Source organism: Pseudorca crassidens, chromosome 8 (genome assembly GCF_039906515.1).
Source record: "Pseudorca crassidens isolate mPseCra1 chromosome 8, mPseCra1.hap1, whole genome shotgun sequence".
Lineage (NCBI taxonomy): Eukaryota > Metazoa > Chordata > Mammalia > Artiodactyla > Delphinidae > Pseudorca > Pseudorca crassidens.
Genome location: NC_090303.1, coordinates 24,268,197 through 24,288,887, shown reverse-complemented (window position 1 = coordinate 24,288,887; position 20,691 = coordinate 24,268,197). Strand labels below are relative to the sequence as shown.

Genomic DNA, 20,691 nt, shown 5'->3' with positions numbered 1-20,691 from the left:
TGGGTCACAAATCAAGGCTTGGTACATTTAATAAAATTGAAATTGTATCAAGTGTCTTTTCTGACCACAACTCTACGAGACTAAATATCAATTACAGGAAAAAATATGTAAAAAATACAAACACATGGAGGCTAAACAGTACACAACTAAATAACCAAGAGATCACTGAAGAAATCAAAAATACCTAGAAACAAATGACAATGAAAACAGGATGACCCAAAACCTACGGGATGCAGTAAAAGCAATTCTAAGAGGGAAGTTTATAGCAATACAAGCCTACCTAAGGAAACAAGAAAAATCTCAAATAAACAACCTAACCTTACACCCAAAGCAATTAGAGAAAGAAAAACAAACAAACCCCCCCCCAAAGTTAATAGAAGGAAAGAAATCATAAAGATTAGATTAGAAATAAATGAAAAAGAAATGAAGGAAACAATAGCAAAAATCAATAAAAATAAAAGCTGTTTTTTTGAGAAGGTAAACAAAATCGAAAAACCACTAGCCAGATTCATCAAGAAAAAAAGGGAGAGGGCTTTCCTGGTGGCGCAGCAGTTGAGAGTCTGCCTGCCAATGCAGGGGACATGGGTTCGTGCCCTGGTCCGGGAGGATCCCACATGCCGCGGAGCGGCTGGACCTATGAGCCATGGCCACTGAGCCTGTGCGTCCGGAGCCTGTGCTCCGTAATGGAAAGGCCGCAACAGTGAGGGGCCCGCGTATCGCAAAAAAAAACAAAGAGAAAGAAAAAAGGGAGAAGACTCACATCAATACAATTAGAAATGAAAAAGGAGAAGTAACAACTGACACTGTGGAAATACAGGATCATCAGAGATTACTACAAGCGACTATATGCCAATAAAATGGACAACCTGGAAGAAATGGACAAATTCTTAGAAAACCATAACCTTCTGAGACTGAACCAGGAAGAAACAGAAAACATAAACAGACCAATCACAAGCACTGAAATTGAAACTGTGATTAAAAATCTTCCAACAAACAAAAGCCCTGGACCAGATGGCTTCAAAGGTGAATTCTATCAAACATTTAGGGAGCTAACACCTATCCTTCTCAAACTCTTCCAAAACATAGCAGAGGGAGGAACACTCCCAAACTCATTCTACGAGGCCAGCATCACCCTGATACCAAAACCAGAAAAAGATGTCAAAAAAAAGAAAACTTCAGGGACTTTCCTGGCAGTCCAGTGGTTAAGCCTTTGCCTTCCAATGCAGGGGTGTGGGTTCAATCCCTGATCAGGGAGCTAAGATCCACATGCCTCATGGCCAAAAAATCAAAACATAAAACAGAAGTGGTATTGTAACAAATTCAATAAAGACTTTAAAAAAAGAAAGAAAACTACAGACCAATATCAGTGATGAACACAGATGCAAAAATCCTCAACAAAATACTAGCAAATAGAATCCAATAGCATATTAAAAGGATCATACACCATGATGAAGTGGGGTTTATCCCAGGAATGCAAGGATTCTTCAATATATGCAAATCAATCAATGTGATACACCATATTAACAAACTGAAGGATAGAAACCATATGATAATCTCAATAGATGCAGAAAAAGCTTTCGACAACATTCAACACCCATTCCATTTATGATAAAAACCCTCCAGAAAGTGGGCATAGAGGGAACTTACCTCAACATAATAAAGGCCATATATGAAAAACCCACAGCTAACATCGTTCTCAATGGTGAAATACTGAAACCATTTCCTCTAAGATCAGTAACAAGACAAGGTTGCCCACTCTCATCACTATTATTCAACATAGTTTTGGAAGTTTTAGCCATGGAAATCAGAGAAGAAAAAGAAATAAAAGGAATCCAAATCAGAAAAGAAGAATTAAAGCTGTCACTGTTTGCAGATGACATGATAGTATACATAGAGGATTCTAAAGATGCTACCAGAGAACTACTATAGCTAATCAATGAATTTGGTAAACTAGCAGGATACGAAATTAATGCACAGAAATCTCTGGCATTCCTATATACTAATGATGAAAAATCTGAAAGAGAAATTAAGGAAACACTCCCATTTACCACTGCAACAAAAAGAATAAAATACCTAGGAATAAACCTACCTAAGGAGACAAAGACCTGTATGCAGAAAACTATAAGACACTGATAAAAGAAATTAAAGATGATACAAACAGATGGAGAGATACACCATGTTCTTGGATTGGAAGAATCAACATTGTGAAAATGACTATACTACCCAAAGCAGATCCAGCGCAATCCCTATCAAACTACCACTGGCATTTTTCACAGAACTAGAACAAAAAAGTTCACAATTTGTATGGAAACACAAAAGACCCTGAATAGCCAAAGCAATCTAGAGAAAGAAAAATAGAGCTGGAGGAATCAGGCTCCTGGATTTCAGAATATACTACAAAGCTACAGTAATCAAGTCAGTATGGTACTGGCACAGAAACAGAAATATAGATCAATGGAACAGGATAGAAAGCCCAGAGATAAACCCACACACATATGGTCACCTTATCTTTGATAAAGGAGGCAACAATATACAATGGAGAAAGGACAGCCTCTTCAATAAGTGGTGCTGGAAAAACTGGACAGCTACATGTAAAAGAATGTAATTAGAACACTTCTTAACACCATACACAAAAATAAATTCAAAATGGATTAAAGACCTAAATGTAAGGCCAGACACTATAAAACTCTTAGAGGAAAACATAGGCAGAACACTCTATGACATAAATTACGGCAAGAGCCTTCTTGACCCACCACCTAGAGAAATGGCAATAAATGCAAAAATAAACAAATGGCACCTAATGAAACTTAAAAGCTTTTGAACAGCAAAGGAAACCATAAACAAGATGAAAATACAACCCTCAGAATGGGAGAAAATATTTGCAAATGAAGCAACTGACAAAGGATTAATCTCCAAAATTTACAAGCAGCTCATGCAGCTCAATAACAAAAAAACAAACAACCCAATCCAAAAATGGGCAGAAGACCTAATAGACATTTCTCCAAAGAAGACATACAGATCGCCAGCAAACACATGAAAAGATGCTCAACATCACTAATCATTAGAGAAATGCAAATCAAAACTACAATGAGGTATCACCTCACAATGGTCAGATTCGCCATCATCAAAAAATCTACAAACAATAAATTCTGGAGAGGGTGTGGAGAAAAGGGAACCCTCTTGCACTATTGGTGGGAATGTAAATTGATACAGCCACCTATGGAGAACAGTATGGAGGTTCCTTAAAAAACTACAAATAGAACTACCATATGACCCAGCAATCCCACTACTGGGCATATACCCTGAGAAAACCATAATTCAAGAAGAGTTATGTACCACAATGTTCATTGCAGCACTATTTACAATAGCCAGGACATGGAAGCAACCTAAGTGTCTATCGACAGATGAATGGATAAAGAAGATGTGGCACATATATACAGTGGAATATTACTCAGCCATAAAAGGAAACGAAATTGAGTTATTTGTAGTGTGGTGGATGGACCTAGAGTCTGTCATACAGAGTGAAGTAAGTCAGAAAGAGAAAAACAAATACCATATGCTAGCACATATATATGGAATGTAAAAAAAAAAAAAAAAAGGCACTGATGCATACTACCGAATGTAAAATTGTTAGCTGGTGGGAAGCAGCTGCATAGCACGGGGAGATCAGCTCTGTGCTTTGTGATGACCTAGAGAGGTGGGATAGGGAGGCTCAAGAGGGAGGGGTTATGGGGATATATGTATGCATATGGCTGATTCACTTTGTTGTACAACAGAAACTAACACAGTATTGTGAAGCAATTACACTCCAATAAAGATTTTAAAAAAAGAGAGAGAGAAAATGGATGATAGAAATGTAATTTAAAATGTCTTGAAGAATTATCCATTTTATGTTTGTTTAAGAAAATATCATTTTATATTTAAAGAAAATACTGTAAGTCTTATCTTGTGGGAGAGTTTCACATCATCATTTTGAAACTCAGGGACACTCAGGTGGTCTTTACAATCCAGAGACAGCAGCACCACCCCCTGGTGGCAACACGGCTGAGGTGTAAGATCAACAGCTTGGAAGTAAAATAGCAATTTATACGCAATCTATCTATCTATATATATATATGGCAATTGGCCAAGCCTATTTTAATATACTATATCTACATTGTTATGGCGTATAGCCCTTACATTCTATACTGCCTCCCTTATAACATTTAATCTTACATTGTCAGGTAAATATAAATTTTTGCTTAATGGCAGTACTTATCACTAATCATGTTGGTTGTTTGAGTCATGTTCTCTAGTAAGTTCCTTAGGAAGGGCTCATAGAACTACTCTGAGTTCTTGCTTCTTCCTGTTAGCCCACAATCTTTATTTTTGAGGCTGTATGTCTGGATATAAAATTCCTGGCTAACATTTTTATCTTTTTGTGAATTTCTTACATATATTGTTCTTTTATCTTTTGGTATAATGTGCAGCTGAAAGTCATATTTTCTTACCATTAAATGTGACTTGGTCTTTTTGCTTAGGTGCCCAAGAGTTTATTTTCTTTTTCTTGCAATACAATAGATTTATAGAACACTGCTATCTTGGCTATTTTGGGTCTATTTTCCAAAATACATAATGTATCTTTCAATATTTAGTTTCAAATTTTTTTAATGGAATTTTTCATGGATTATAATTTTTAACATTTGTTCTGTTTCATTCTCTATCTTTAATATTTATCATTTTATATCAGATTCCTCTTGTCACATTATTCATCCCTTTTTAAAATTAATTTTCATTGGTGTATAGTTGCTTTACAATGTTGTGTTAGTTTCTGCTGTACAGCAAAGTGAATCAGCGATATGTATACATATATCCCCTTTTTTTTTGGATTTCCTTCCCATTTAGGTTATCACAGAGCATTGAGTAGAGTTCCCTGTGCTATACAGTAGGTTTTCATTAGTTACCTATTTTATACATAGTAGTGTATAATATAGGTCAATCCCAATCTCCCAATTCATCCCTCCCCCCTTTCCACTCCTGGTATCCATACATCCTTTCTCTACATCTGTGTCTCTCTTTCTGCTTTGCAAATAAGTTCATCTGTATCATTTTTCTACATTCCACATATAAGTGATATCATATGATATTTGTTTTTCTCCTTCTGAATTACTTTACTCTGTATGACAGTCTCTAGGTCCATCCACATCTCTTGCAAATTGCACAATTTTGTTTCTTTTTATGGCTGAGTAATATTCCATTGCATATATATGTACCACATCTTCTTTATCCATTCTTCTGTATTCATCCCTTTCTGATATTTAAAAATGTCCATCGAGATCATGATCATTCCGTCTCTAGACTGAGAAGAGCCGGAAGTCTGAAAAGAGCCAGACTCATACTTTTTTGTCCTCCTGCATTATTCCATTTTTCATGTCAGCAGCTGAATCTCATCTCAATATTTCTCATTATATTTTTTTCTTTAAAAAAATAACTTCTCACTTCACTCACTCGGATAGAGCTACTGAACCACCTAAAAGAACAGTCTTAGGAATGCAAAGATAATATTATTTTAATATTTAAATATTTAATTTTAGTATAATTATAGAGATAATATAATCTCTATTAAGATTTATACTCCTGGTGAACATTATTTTGTCTTCATATTCTACACCTAAAAATATTTTAAACACTGAACTATGCTAATATAGATAACATTAAAATTAGAAATTTTTTAGCCAAGCATTGCCTCAAGACATGCTAAAATTTTTTTTTTTTTTTTATTGGTACACGGGCCTCTCACTGCCGTGGCCTCTCCCGTTGTGGAGCACAGGCTCCGGACGCGCAGGCTCAGCGGCCATGGCTCACGGGCCTAGCCGCTCCATGGCATGTGGGATCCTCCCAGACTGGGGCACGAACCCATGTCCCCTGCATCGGCAGGCGGACCCTCAACCACTGGGCCACCAGGGAAGCCCCCATGCTAAAATTTTTAGCATACATATTTGAAGAGCTAAAAAATATAAGAATGAAGAAGTCAGTTTGAAATTTTTTTAAATTTAAAAAAACCTCTGAAAGCTTCCTAACTGCTGGTATATACTCATTATACAAGTCAAATTAGTTTTCCTTCACAAATGAAATAATACATCGTTCTTTAAAGATTTTTTTTTTTTATATGGACCATTTTTTAAAGTCTTCACTGAATTTGTTGCACTATTGCTTCTGTTTTGTGTTTTGGTTTTTTGGCCTTGAGACATGTGGGATCTTAGCTCCCCAGCCAGGGATCGAATTCTCACCCCCTACATTGGAAGGTGAAGTCTTAACCACTGGACCACCAGGGAAGTCCCACATTGTTCTTTATACTTTCCCTTCTTACATCTGTATTTTTGCCCTGGTTTATATTTTTAGAGGTAGGAATCAGAGGGATGTTCAGCTCCAAGTACATGGTATAACTAAAGTATGGGAACAGTTTTGCTTGCCCTGGTCTTCTTGTCTTTCCTCCCTTCTTTGTTCTTTCTTAAGCTTTATTGGTTTAGTCATAAAAATTGGTTAGTATGAAAATCTCCTCACCATCTTCAGTATGAGTTTGGGTATTCTAACCTAGTTGCAATCCTAAAATGTGCCTCCAGTAAGTGCTATTGCCATATTTTTCAAATGTTAAGTTCAAAGAGAGGATGTTCTTACATCCTTGAACTCCTAATTGCACTTTTAAAGTTTTGCTAATATTAAAATATTTAGGGGAAAATATTACATCAAAGAAAAGGCAATCATAACATAATATGGAAAGATATAAGAAGTGAACATACAGGAAATCTAAAAGTGTGGCAAGTCAATTACATATTAGAAATTAGACAAAACAAGAATTTAAGAACATCAAAAGGAGCTCCAAAACATGTGATGTGTAAGTACATCAAAAGTAGAGGGTAAGTGGGTACCCTTATTGATAAAAGTATAAAAATGCTCTTGTGTCTAAAAGGAAATATCTTTGCCTGAAAGATTTGAAAGATTACACTTTAAATTATTAGCACTCAGGAGATATTAACTAGCCTTGATATGTTAAGACATGTTTAATATGTAAATGTTCTAGAACTATGACAAAAATGGAGTCTTCTACAGATTTTGGAAAAACTTTTGATTAAAATAAATAACCAGATTGGAAAAGAAAAAGCAAAATTGAGCAGTTAAAAAATATTTGAAATGATAGCAAAGATACAATTTAAAGAGGATTAAATTAAAATGTACAGGTTCAGCTTTAGAGAGAAGTGGGCTTAACCAAGAACCTGTAGTTTAAGTAATCTATGCCTCTACCATGTAGCCTCCCTCTACCAGGAGATCCACAGAAGTTCATTGAGAGGGCACCTAGTGCTCAGATATTGGTTTCTAAATACCATTATCCACTGAAATGAACCAGGGTTTTTAGTAAAATGCCTGATTATAGGCCTTTGGCAAGGAAACAGGACAGTGAGCTGGAATAACTTGTTGTTCCAGAAAACAAGAAAAGGTTCAAAGACTGATGGGACTATGCTAAAAAAAAACCCACACAATTTACTGAAGAATAAAATAATATCTCAATAAATGCAGACATATGCCACATTTATGGAGTAAAGACTTAAACTAATCTATAAATTTTATGTAATTCCTATCGATATAACTATATTATATTTAAATATAACTAATCTAGATGATGAATAGTTTATATGAAATAAAAATGAGCACTTTGAAAGACAGAGCTGTGTTACCTCACAGAAAAAAATTACATTCCATAAAACAAGAATTTGAGTAGTTTAGAGCTCATATAAGAATTGAAAAATAAAATGAAACATAATATCCAGAAACTACTACTATACATGTGGGCATTTGAATAAAAATTCTTGGGAAATTAATTACATGTAGAGGAACACTTCTACCTCACACCATACTATAAATTCCAGGTAGATTATTCACTTATAAGCCTTTGAATGAGAGTAGAAAATATTTAGTATTTAATATATATGAAATATACTAATATTAGAAGGAATATTTTGTTATTAAATGAGAAAAGTAATAGAAATTAAGGAAAAATGGGGTATTTTGGATTTGTGATATAGTAAAAATGGTGGTGCTAAAAAATATTTTAGCCTTTTTATATGTATGGTTGAACTTTGAACAACATGTGTTTGAACTGCACAGGCTCACTTATATGAGGATGTTTTTCAGTAATAAATACTACAGTACTACATGATCCTAGGTTGGTTGAACCCATGGATGCAATACTGCAGATACAGAGGACCAACTCTCAGTTATATAGGATTTTCGACTGCGGGGAGGTTCGGCGCCCCTAAACCCGGAGTTGCTGAAGGGTCAAGTGTAATCCAAAGTATCATATGCATAATAGAATATTCTATTTTATAAACAATAAGACTTTCTTCTGTGGAGTTAAATAAAATTTTTAAGACAGTCTCACGAAGTTGGATGAATAGACAGCCCCCTTAGACCCAAATTCCCTACTGAACACTGCAGGGATACACAGGCACAGTTCAGGATTCCTTTGGAAATTACATTGCTGAAAGGTCTGCAGACAATCTGTCTCATCTCTTAGCCTTGGCAATTATGTTTCAGATAGTTGTTTTTGTTTCCCTATGTTATTCTTCTAATTGTTAGTCTATTCTCAGCTACTCTTCTGGCATTTGACCTCATGGATTCATTTCCCTGACTCTTGCTTGCTTAATGTTCCCAGCTAGCTGAAGTCAGGGGATACACCAACTGTTGATTTAATAATATCTATCCTTTGAAACAGATCTAGAAAAACCCTCCACCAATGCACTACCACCAAAAACAATACCAAATAGTTGAGCTCAGACTCACGTTGGCCTTACTTCTATCACAGTGTAGTCCTGGGTGGGCTGATTCTCCATGGAGAAGAATTATCCACCTTGAGAGCTGCTGAAATTTATTAGAGGAAGTCACCCAACTTACATGACTGGAAACTCTAACTTCAAACTCTCAAAACAGCACTCAACATGCTCCAGCAATCTTTTTACAGGTTTCTATTGGTTTCCCACCCTCACTAATATTTAATACTTTCTACTTTCTCCCCAGTCTCTCCTGCTTCATTTCTCATTCATAATCTAATTTTGTATTTAACTGAGAAAACAGATGTAAGTAACACTAACTTCTTCATTCTCTTACCATCTATCTACAATTATATATAATATATATTCTATATTATATATAACTCTGTCTTTTCTCCTATAATCATAGAAGGATGACCTTATGTCCATTAAAGGCTAAAACCTATGCTTGTTCTCTGAATCCTAACCTCCTTTCCTTTTCTAGGACTTTGCTCTTTCATTTACCTATTTTTTGATCATCATCAACATTTCCCTCTCTTTTCTCATCCCCATTAATATACAAATATGATCCAGCAGTTCTGATCTTAAAGGCAGTTGCTCCCTTGAGACCACATCTCCCATTTCTCTTCTCCCCATCATAGAAAAATATATAGAATGAGTTAACTACTCAACCCGTCTCCACTTTTTTAACTCCTTTCCTACCTAGCCACTCCATTTGTCTGCAGACCCATCAGTCCAGTTCTCTGGCCTTATATTCATCAAATTTCAGCAGGATTAAGTGCTATTGAACACATTTGTCTGATTTAAACTCTCTTCTTTTGTTTTCAGTGACAAAACTCTCCTAGTTTTTCTTTTATCTCTCTGGTTCCTCCAGTCCATCTCACTTTACTTTATAGGCTTCTCCACCATTTCTTCACTTCTAAATGATGGAGTGTTCGAAAAATCTGTTGTATCCTCTTCTCACTCTTTCCTTAACAGTAGGTAATTCTACTGTTGTTTTGCCTTTAAATATTGAGTATGCACAAATAATGCTCAAAATTATATCAATATTCCTGAACTCTCCTTTGAGCCACAGTACTTACACATTTAACTACCTACTTGACATCTCTCCTTAAATATGTAATAGACATCTCAAATACAGAACATTCAAAACAGAGCCATCTATCTACATCTCTAACTTTTTCCTCTCCTAGTATTTGTCATTTAGTAAATGATATCATGATCCAAAAAAAAACGTAGGCTACATGCCTGACAGTTTTTCTTTATTCCACACATCAAATTCATTATCAAATCATATAGAAAAATTTCCAAACAATAACCAAACCTTTCTATATTTCTCCAAATCTATACCATTAATCTGGTCTAGGCTACCCTCATTTCTCACTTGTGTCATTATAATATTTTCATGACTGGTGTGCCTTCTTCCACTTTGTCCTCAACACCTTCAACCCCAGTTCATTTGACATGGAGAATCCATATTGTTCTCTAGAAATAAATACAATCATGTCATGCCTCAGTTTAAAAATCTTCAAGGCTTTCTTTTTGGATTTATTCTTAAAAAATCCCTACCATGCCTTATGTGATTTGACTCCTGCCTGCATTCTTAACCTCTTCCAGCAGAACTATCCCCTTGCTAAGTATATCCTATCCCTACTGTCCTCTTTATTGTTTTTCAAACATGCCCGGAATGTTCCTGGCTTATGGCTTTTCCACAGCTTAACAGTCTATCAGAAATACTTTCTACTAGATTATATGGCTGACTCCAGTTGGTCTATAATTCATTCATATAAGAATTATTCAGTTAGTACCATCTGTATGCTGAGGTACGTGATAATCTGTTATGAGGTTCCCCTGTATTTTATATCCTTGTGTTGTCTCCTCCTCTTAAATGTGAACCTGTTACCTGAGCAATACAGTATGGCAGAAATGATGGGACACTTTGCTAGTTCTGGTAGTTCTGGGCTTAAGCTTTAAGAAGCATTGGTACTTTGGGAACAGTGTGCCATCATGCCTGAAATTCAACTACTCTGAGACCAAGATGCTGTAAAAACCCCAACCTAGCCACATGGAAAGATCTCATGGAGGAGAGCTAAGGCCTCCAGCTTCAGATGAACTTCCAGCCAATAGACTGTATCAACGTGGCCACCTTGCAAGTGAGGCCATCTAGGAATTGAGCCTAACACCAGTCAAATCAGCCCAATTGGTGGCATGAGAAGCAGAGACGTATAGACATTCACCTACTTGAAGGTAGCCAGAGAGAGCTACATGATTGCTTACTTTTCACCTCTAGGAGATTACAATTCATTAGAATATGGAACACAGAGAACACTTCTCACTTCAGAGTGAAAGTGAAACTATTACTCAGCTTTTGTTATATATTAAATTCCATATCCATTTTGCTAAAAACTGGAAAGAAATTTGGTTCATGACCTTCAATTTATTTTCCCTTTTGAAATGGGGAATAGTGGTAATACTTCACTGTTGTCCTCAGAGGAGCTATAGTCACTAACCTTTTAAATGCAGTTTACGTTATGATTGGTATGCAATACAAAGTATTTAACTAGAGAAGTATTACCAGAGTTAGCATGGTTGATTTCTTTTGTATGATTTTACTATGTGATATTAGAGATTTGCTTGGGTTTAAAGTCCAGTAATAATAATGAATTTATTGTTTACTATATTTGAAACGGTCATGATATAAGATAATGGGCTTCATCACCAGCAGGGTCATAATTTCTGCCATCCTCCCTTATAACACATTTATATATAACATTCGATTATATTTTCCATCAGCTTCACAGATGAGTTTGCTTCTGGAAAAGCACATGCATTCAATTTAGTTTTTAGTGCCCCCATTCATCTGTGCCCCCATGAATTTCAATCAAATCCCGTTAACAACAATAACAAAAAGTTCCCTGTGAAGTATGATGCTGTTAACTTTCATATATTAGGATATGCATTTATGCAAAGGAGTTTGGGGCAGAATCATATTATTTTTATTTTGGTACTTTGACCTGAGGTTTTATTGGAGTATATATTCACAGAAAGCTTTTACCTAACCCCACCAAGAATGCATCTGATATATGAGGCACTGGGTATGTTTCTTTATTTTAAATAATTTCTTTTAAAAAAAAAACCTCTAAGACTTCCCCAAACTCTCTATCTGAAAAGTGAGGTGATGCTTTCATCCTCCTTGAGACATGGAAAATTTATCAGGCAGTTTACACATGGGCTGTTTCAATTTTCTCAACTGATATTTCCTTTCCCCTGAAAGATATGTAAGATGAATGTGTTGCTCCTAAACTCTAATCTGAGTTTTGGTCTTTGGTTTATTTTTTGTTCTTTGTTCTCTTGCAAGGAACTCAAATTCACAGATCATCTTCAAATTTAAGCAATACTTTCCATCAATATCTTCCTCCAAAATTTATATTGAAGATCATAAAATTGAATGGTAAATCTATAAAGAAGCACTGATATTGAAATGGATCTTTGGTATAAGTTTTTAGATGAAATCAATATAAAGATGGAATGTCTCCATGGAAGGAATATCTGCACCATTCTGGAGCATAGTGTGGTAGTTTGATAAACCAAAGTGTTTCTGCATTTCCTGTTGAGATGCAATTGTGCTATGTTTCTATGAAATCCACACATTTAAAGTAGATCTAGAAACAAATATTAACTAGAAATCCTCAGTAAAACCCTTTGTTTTTAGGGTTGAAGTATTATCTACATAATAGACAACCCACAGATAGGTTCTTAGCCTTATCAATGGTAAGCTGGGCAAAAGTGCCTGGTAGAAATTTGGGAAACAGAGAGTATGAATCATTAAGACCCAAAGATTGCACTTAAAAACTGACTCTGTTAAATTTTATGAGATTAGGGTCCAAAGTTCAAACTGAGATTAAATATTTATTATTATAGTCATTGGAAAATATAAAGGAATGGTACGAAATACAAATGTACGTGGAAGGGATGGAGATATTCTAAGAAATATTTCATATTTTTTCCATTTTAATATCACTTTAGAATCTGAATGATTCTCCTAGAGAAGAAAAAAGTAGAGCACAACTAGGTTCATACTCTTTGAATCAAGTCATGATAGAAAACACTTCCTAATGACAAAAATACTCATTTTTCATCTGTATTTCTTAAGAGCTTTTGGCACTTCTTTTGTCTTCTACGTTTGTATTACCACGTATAAAGAAATGACAATTTTAGAAAAAGTAGAAAGGTATTTATTTTTTAATTAGGCATGACTATCTTCCTAGCTAACAGTCTTTGAAACAAGTACATATTTATAGCTGTTCATTGTTAAAATAATTTATAACTCTTCAAAACCATCTTAATCTTATAAGTAATATTTGAAAATTTACAAATAATTTTTCCTGGGCTTCTCAAACACAGAATTTAGATAGTCATGTAAAGATTAAGCACTTCTGGGTTCTGGTTCACGATAGGGAGGTAGGAAGATCCTGAGCTCACCTCCTTGCACAGACACGCCAAGACTACAGACACACATGGAACAATTTCCTCTGAAAAACACCTACAGCCTGGCTAAGCAACAACTACATGTTGCATAAATGAGAAAAAAACCACATGAAAGCAGTTTGAGAGACTAGGACACAATCTCACCGTAAACCCACCCCTAGCACAGTGATGCATAATTGGGAGGGAACTCAAAATGTGGACCTTCTTCCTGAGAAGTGAAGGGTTTGAACCCCACATTGTGCACCCTAACTTTTAAGACCTGGACCTGAGAGATGAGCCCCTAAAATATCTAGCTTTGGAAACCAATGGGGCTTGTGTTCAAGAGACCCACAAGGCTGTAGCAAGCTGAGAAGTGGCCCTTACAGGGCCCGCACATTGACTCACCTGCCCCGGGGCTCAGTGCGGACACACCCTATTGCAACCATAAAGCATCAGCCTGGGGGATAGGCATCTAGCTTAACACACATGTCTAGCAGCCTGCTGGAACGCTCTCCAGAACAGACAGTGGCGGGCACCATCTTTGCCCTCTCTGTCTGCCATGCTCCAGAGTGCCAGTCCCTTCCAGAAGGGAACTTTTACACACATCTGGTGCCCAGTTCTTTTGGCTGCCACCCAGGGAACACCCCTTGACTTCCTGGCTCTGGAGACCACGGGAACTTGTGTTCCTGGGTCCCATGGGATAGTAACAGTGGGATAGGCAGATCTTAGCAGGCTACCGCCCCCAGAGCAATGCATAGATCAGACCGAAACACACCCCAGTCTTTCTGTGATAGAGTTCCAGCTTCTTGTCCAGGAGTTTTGTCCTGAGAGGCAGGCTTCAGGTTTGGAGCACATCTAAGGGACCATGTAACTGCTATCAGGGAATGGTGGCCAGTGGACAATCTTCATGCTCACCCTCTGCCTCATGCCAGCTTGCCAGTATCTTCCAGAAAGGCGTCTATGTCCTTGTCTGGAGTGCCAAGTTTTGTGGCTGCCAACAGAGAACATCTTTATATGGCCTGGCTCTGGTGGCCAGTGGGGCTTATATTCATGGGTCACACAGACCTGTAACCAACAGAGAAAGAGTTCTTAAACAGCTACCACTCCCAGGACACAGCAAGAAGCAACAGACCAAGGAACTCAGTCTTTCTGTGAAAGAAGCCTATTTGCTTATCATCATAGCTGCAGCCTGAGGGGCAGGCTTCTAACTAAGCACACCTCTAAAGGCTAACTGTTGGGCGCTATCTTTGTGCTTTCCCTCTGCTGTGCTCGAGTGCCAGCATCTCCCAGATGGGCCTACATGCATCTGGTGCCCTGGTTTTTATATCTAGTGTCCCTGTTTTTGCAGCTGCCACCCAGGGGATGCCCCTTGATCACCTAGCTCTGGTGACCAGGGGTCTTGCATTCCTGGGTCCCACAGGACTATAACGATGGGAGAGACAGTTTTGGGCAGGCTACAACTCCCAGGGCATTGCACTAACAGCAGAATGAAACACGTACCTAGTCTTTTTGTGAAAAAGGCCTATTTGCTTGTCCTGGAGCTTCGACCTAAGGGGCAAATTTAGCCATGGCTCACGGGCCCAGCCGCTCCGCGGCCTGTGGGATCTTCCCAGACCGGGGCACGAGCCCGTGTCCCCTGCATCGGCAGGCGGACTCTCAACCACTGCGCCACCAGGGAAGCCCATATATATATATATATATATATATATATATATATATATATGTCAGCCATAGAAAAGAATGATATCTTGTCCTTTGCAACAACATGCATGGACCTTGAGAGCATTATGCTAAGTGAAATGAGTCAGACAGAGAACAGATTGGTGGCTGCCGAAGGCAGAGGATTTGGCGGGGGCAGGGGGGGAGCAGGGGGGCAGGAGTGGGGGTGCAGGTGGTGAAACCAGTGAAGGGAGTCAAAAGATATAAAATTCCAGTTATAAAAATAAATGTGTCAAAATAAATAAATAAATAAATGTGTCATGGAGATATAATGTATACCATGTTGTGTATAGTTAATAATACTGTGTTGTATATTTGAAAGTTCCCAAGAGAGTAAATCTTAAAAGTTCTCATTACAGGATAAAAAAATTGTAACTATGCATGGTGATGGATGTTAACTAGACTTATTATGGTGATCATTTAGCAATGTATACAAATATTGAATCATTATGTTGTACCCTGGAAACATAATGTTATATGTCAATTATACCTCAATTAAAAATTTAAAAAGGGGTTTTGCAGCTAGGGAAGTAGATCCATTAAATGATCTCCTGATAAAAAACAATTAAAAATGTTTTATAAAATATTTTAAAAGTCTTTTAAAAGGCAACATTGAGCTGCTAAGATATTAAAGAGCTAATAGTCCAGGGCATTTGCTAAGATTGATCTTGAATTTTTAGCTTAATGTATTTACAGTTTATAGTGCCCTCGTGAACCTAAGAAGATGCAAATTCAGATCCTGTTTGGAGAAGTCTGTCTTTAAGCCAGGTTTCAAAGAGTCTTTACAGAAGAAAAATTCTAAGGACTATGAACATACAATGAAACTCATGAACAAGAGAAAACAGCAGATTAATTTTTAGGTCCAACAGGGGAAACAAAAACCAGACAGCTTGGTCAAAATGTTAAAAATTATTCAGATATTTGAGTATCAATATCAAACAAAGTATGTTAGAAAAGAAAAGGAAAGGCCATCAATCGCTCATTATATTCAGATGATACAATTTTCCATCTATGAAACACAAGAGAAAGTACAGATTGATTATTAGAACTACTGAATTTACCATTATTGCTGAATATAAGATTATTATCAAAAAAGCAATTGCATTTTTAAATAGAATATATTTTAAAAAGTAATATTTATAAAAGTATCGATATACAAAACATTAATAAATTAATATATAAATAATTAATAATATTAATAAATCTAAGTCTTTAAGATCTCTATGAAAAAATTAAATGTTCAAATACACTGAAAAGACATAAATAATTAGAGAGATATATCATGTTCTTGGTTTGGAAGATGCAAATATTTTAACCAGTTGTCCCCAAGTTAATCCATTAAAACTTACAAGATTTTGTTTGTTTATTTCAGATTTTGACAAGTTAAATTGTCAAATTCTAAAGCTTATGGAAAATGACGAAAGGCCAAGTACTAAGATATTTCTGAGGAAGAACCAGCTGGGGGGGGCAGTATAAAGTGCTAAGAAACAAACCATGTTTATAGGACAGAAGTGGCTTTGAGGATAGTGGGGAAAGATTGAGTTTCAATAGTGATGAGATAATTCCTTTTCCATGAATCTGAGTTCTCACCTCAAATCATATGCAAATAAATAAATTCTAAGTCAAAAATGCCAAAAATATAAAAGTTTAGAGGACAATAGAGAGTAACAATTATGAACATGGGATAGTGGAAGACTGCTTACATTATACGTCATAAGCACAAATAATAAAAACAACATTGAGAAACATAACCACCTTACAAGCTTCCATTTATCAAAAGAAAAACAAGCATGGATATAAATGCTACAAGATATTGTAACTGATAAAGATTATTATCTACAAATCAATAAGAAAACCCAAGAAATATTTAGTACATGCTACTTATTGACTCATTTCTACCACCATTACTCTCTCTGTGTTTCTTCTTATAACTTAGAGGATATCAAACTAAAAGCTATGTTTACTAGATTCTGGTCCAGCTAAGCTTTCTGGATGCCAAGTGGATTCTGCCAATTCACATGGAATTCACAGGGAATTTGGTCACCAGAGGTCTTTTTATTATTCTTTTTGGCTGTTTTCCTCTGGCAAACCAAGTAAGTGGAAAAGTACATTTTTTTCCCTGCCTTGGCAACCCCTGTCTCTCTCTCAATCTCTCTGTCTCTGTCTCTCCCTCCCCAGATTTATTAAGGTATTTATTACATACCTTATTCATCCATTTTAGGTATTACAGTTCAATGACTTTGGGTTCTTGTGTACAGTTGAGTAAACATGATCACAATATATTATAAAACATTTAAATTACCTCAGAAAGTTTCCTTGGGCCGTTTTGAAATGAATGCCCTTCCCCACTTGCCAGCCCCAGGTAACACTGATTTCCTCTCTGTCATGATAGGTTGCCTTTTCTAGAACATCATGTAAATGGAATCATATAAATATAGCCTCTTGTGTTTGACCTCTTCCGCTTTGCGCAGTGTTTTTGAAACTTATTCATGGTGTTGTGTGCATCACTAGCTTGTTTCTTTTTGGCATTTGCAGATCCTGCCATCACCAACCTAGCCTTCCAGGCCATCAAGAGCTTGCCACCAGTGCCCCAGCTGAGCCTGTGGCAGCATCCTCCCCGAGGTAACGTCAGCAAGATGGAGACATACCTCGATCCACTTCAGTCCCCCTCACAAGAAGATCAACTACCATCTGCCCATAGACAAGACACCACTGAGAAAATCCCAGAACGTAGGGACAAGGCTGAAGCACCCCCCTGGACCACGGAGACTGAGAAGGACCACGTGAGAAAGTAGGAGGAACGTTACACGCTGACCTCATTGCCCCTCCTCCAGGCCGGCGCAGCATTGCCTGGAGAGGCTCGCTCCTCAACCCCTACCTACAGTTTCTCCAGAGAGAAAAAGAGAACCCACAGTAGACATCCAGCTTTCCCAACGGCGGAACGCATTTCCAGCGAGGCCCACTCAGGTCTCGCCTCAAAGAGATCACTTGGGGAACGGGCAGGGCTCCACCACTGGAAATCGAATAGAGACAGAGAGCGCCCGGCTTGCAGCAACCAGCACTCAGAGCTCCGCAGACCACATTCCTACTTACTGTGCGCGGGAGCAGAGATCCCAGTCACGGTGCTGCTGGTGGTCCTGTCTGTCCCCGGAACACGGTTGTTTGGCAGTTTGGGGTTTTTTTTGCGGTAGGCGGGCCTCTCACGGCTGCGGCCTCTCCCGTTGCTGAGCACAGGCTCCAGACGCACAGGCTCAGCGGCCATGGCTCACGGGCCCAGCCGCTCCGCGGCATGTGGGATCTTCCCGAACTGGGGCATAAGCCCGTGTCCCCTGCATCGGCAGGCGGACTCTCAACCACTGCGCCACCAGGGGAGCCCCTGTTCGGCAGTTTTGACTGATTTGGGTCTCCAGTCAAAGAGCCCTACCGGTTCATTTTACCGCTTCGCTTCAGCAGGAAAGCAAATACGCAGCCTCCGTCCCTGCCCATCCAGGAAGCCTGGCCAGAGAACCTGGGCAGCCGCAGACCACACCCTATAGTGCTGGTGGGTCTGGGATCCAGGTCAGCAGCCCTGACCAACTGCTGAGCATAGTCTCTGGCCTCACGTAACCAGAGAGCCTGAAGAGAGGCCTACGCAGCCTCAGAACGCAGCTCCATGGTAGCACTGCGCTGTGGAGCCCAGCCTACAGCCCCGCCCAGCGGAGAAGCCCAGCCTATGACTCTGACTCATCACCAAACACAGCCAGTGGCCTTGTTCAGGCAAGGAGACTTGCCAGTGACCCAGCCCAGTCGTGGAGCAGTAGCGTGTGATCCCACCTGAAAAGGGAACCCGGACAGTGATCCCAGCTCAGGAAGCACAGTCTCTAGCCACACCCAACTGTGGAATACAGCTGGAGGACCCTCTCAATCAGAGAGCTCTGCCAGTGATCTTGCGCCAAAGTGGAGCTCAGCCAGATGTCTACCTGATCACAAAAAAAGCAATGAGTTTTTGGGTATGACACCTAAAACACAAGAAACAAAATAAAAAATAAACAAGTGGGACTATCTCAAATTAAAAAGCTTCGGCACAGCAAAGTAAACCATCAGCAAAATGAAAAGGCACCTACAGAATAGAAAAAATATTTACAAACCATGCATCTGATAAGAGGTTAATATCCAAAATATACAAGGAATTCACACAACTCAACAGCAAAAAAACCCAAATAATCCAAATTAAAAATGGCCAAAGGACCTGAATTGACGTATTTCCAAAGAAGATGTTCAAATGGCCAAGAGGCACATGAAAAGATGCTCAACATCACTAATCATCAGGGAAATGCAAATCAAAGCCACAATGAGGTATAGCCTCACACCTGTTAGAATGGCTCTCACCAAAAAGACAAGCGGTAACAAGGGCTGGTGAGGATGTGGGGAAAAGGGAAGCCTTGTACACTGTTGATGGGAATGTAAATGGATAGTCACTATATGAAACAGTATAGAGGTTCCTCAAGAAATGAAAAATAGAATTATTATATACTCCAGCAGTCCCACTTCTGGGTGTATACCCAAAGGAAATAAAATCACTACCTCAAAGCAGTATCTATATCTTATTCATTGCAGCAATTTTGAAAATAGCCTAGTCATGGAAACAACCTAAGTTTCCATTGATACATGAATGGATAAAGAAAATGTGGGAAATATATACAATGGAATATTATTCAGTCACAAAATAGAAGGAAATTCTTCCATTTGTGACAACATGGATGAAGCTTGAGGGCATTGTACTAAGTGAAATGTCAGACAGAAAAAGACAAATACTCTAAGATATCACTTATATGTAAAATCTAAAAACCAAAACATGGAAACAGAGAGTAGATTGGTGGTTGCCAGGGTGAGGAAAGAGTGGGAGAAATGAGTGATGTTGGTCAAAGTGTACAAACTTACAATTATAAGATGAATAATTTCTGGGGATGTAATGTACAGCATGGTGACTATACTTAACAACACTGTATTGTATATTTGGAAATTGTTAAGAAAGTGTATCTTGAACTTTCTCATCACAAAAAGAAAACAAAAAGTGTAACTATGGTGAGGTGATGACTATGTTACCTAAACTTCTTGTGGTAATCATTTTGCAATGTCTACATGTATCAAATCATCACATTGAACACCTTAAACTTACACAGTGCTAAACGTCAATTATACCTCAGTAAAATTGGAAAAGATCGTTTGTGTCTTTTCATTGCTTAATAGTATTCCTTTGTTAGGATATAGCACAGCTTTCTTATGCATTCACCTCTTTGTAGACATTTGAGTCTTTATAATAATTTTGGGCTATTACAAACAAAGCTGCTATGAGCATTTGGGTGATGTGATGTAGACATATACTTTTTGTTGTTGTTGTTTTTAACCCAACAAGCAGAATTTATTAATTGTATTTGTGTCATATATATTTTTAAGAATTAAAATATATATCTACTCCCTATATTCAATTCTATACTTTTTTAACATCTTTATTGGAGTATAATTGCTTTACATTGTTGTGTTAGTTGCTGCTGTATAACTAAGTGAATCAGTTATACATATACATATATCCTCATATCCCCTCCCTCTTGCGTCTCCGTCCCACCCTCCCTATTCCACCCCTCTAGGTGGTCACAAAGCACCGAGCTGATCTCCCTGTGCTATGCGGCTGCTTCCCACTAGCTATCTATTTTACATTTGG

General features: G+C 37.8%; 1 protein-coding gene across 1 annotated transcript in view; it reads right to left on the bottom strand.

Moving 5' to 3' along the window:
- The window catches only part of GNAI1 (G protein subunit alpha i1), a 307,062-nt gene extending 288,795 nt beyond the window's left edge, over positions 1-18,267 (bottom strand). The window contains exon 1 of the mRNA XM_067746058.1: positions 18,084-18,267. Coding sequence (XP_067602159.1) covers positions 18,084-18,252 — 169 coding nt within the window. The 5' untranslated portion in view covers positions 18,253-18,267. The remainder of the gene's footprint in view (positions 1-18,083) is intronic.
- Between the last annotated feature and the right edge of the window lie 2,424 nt (positions 18,268-20,691).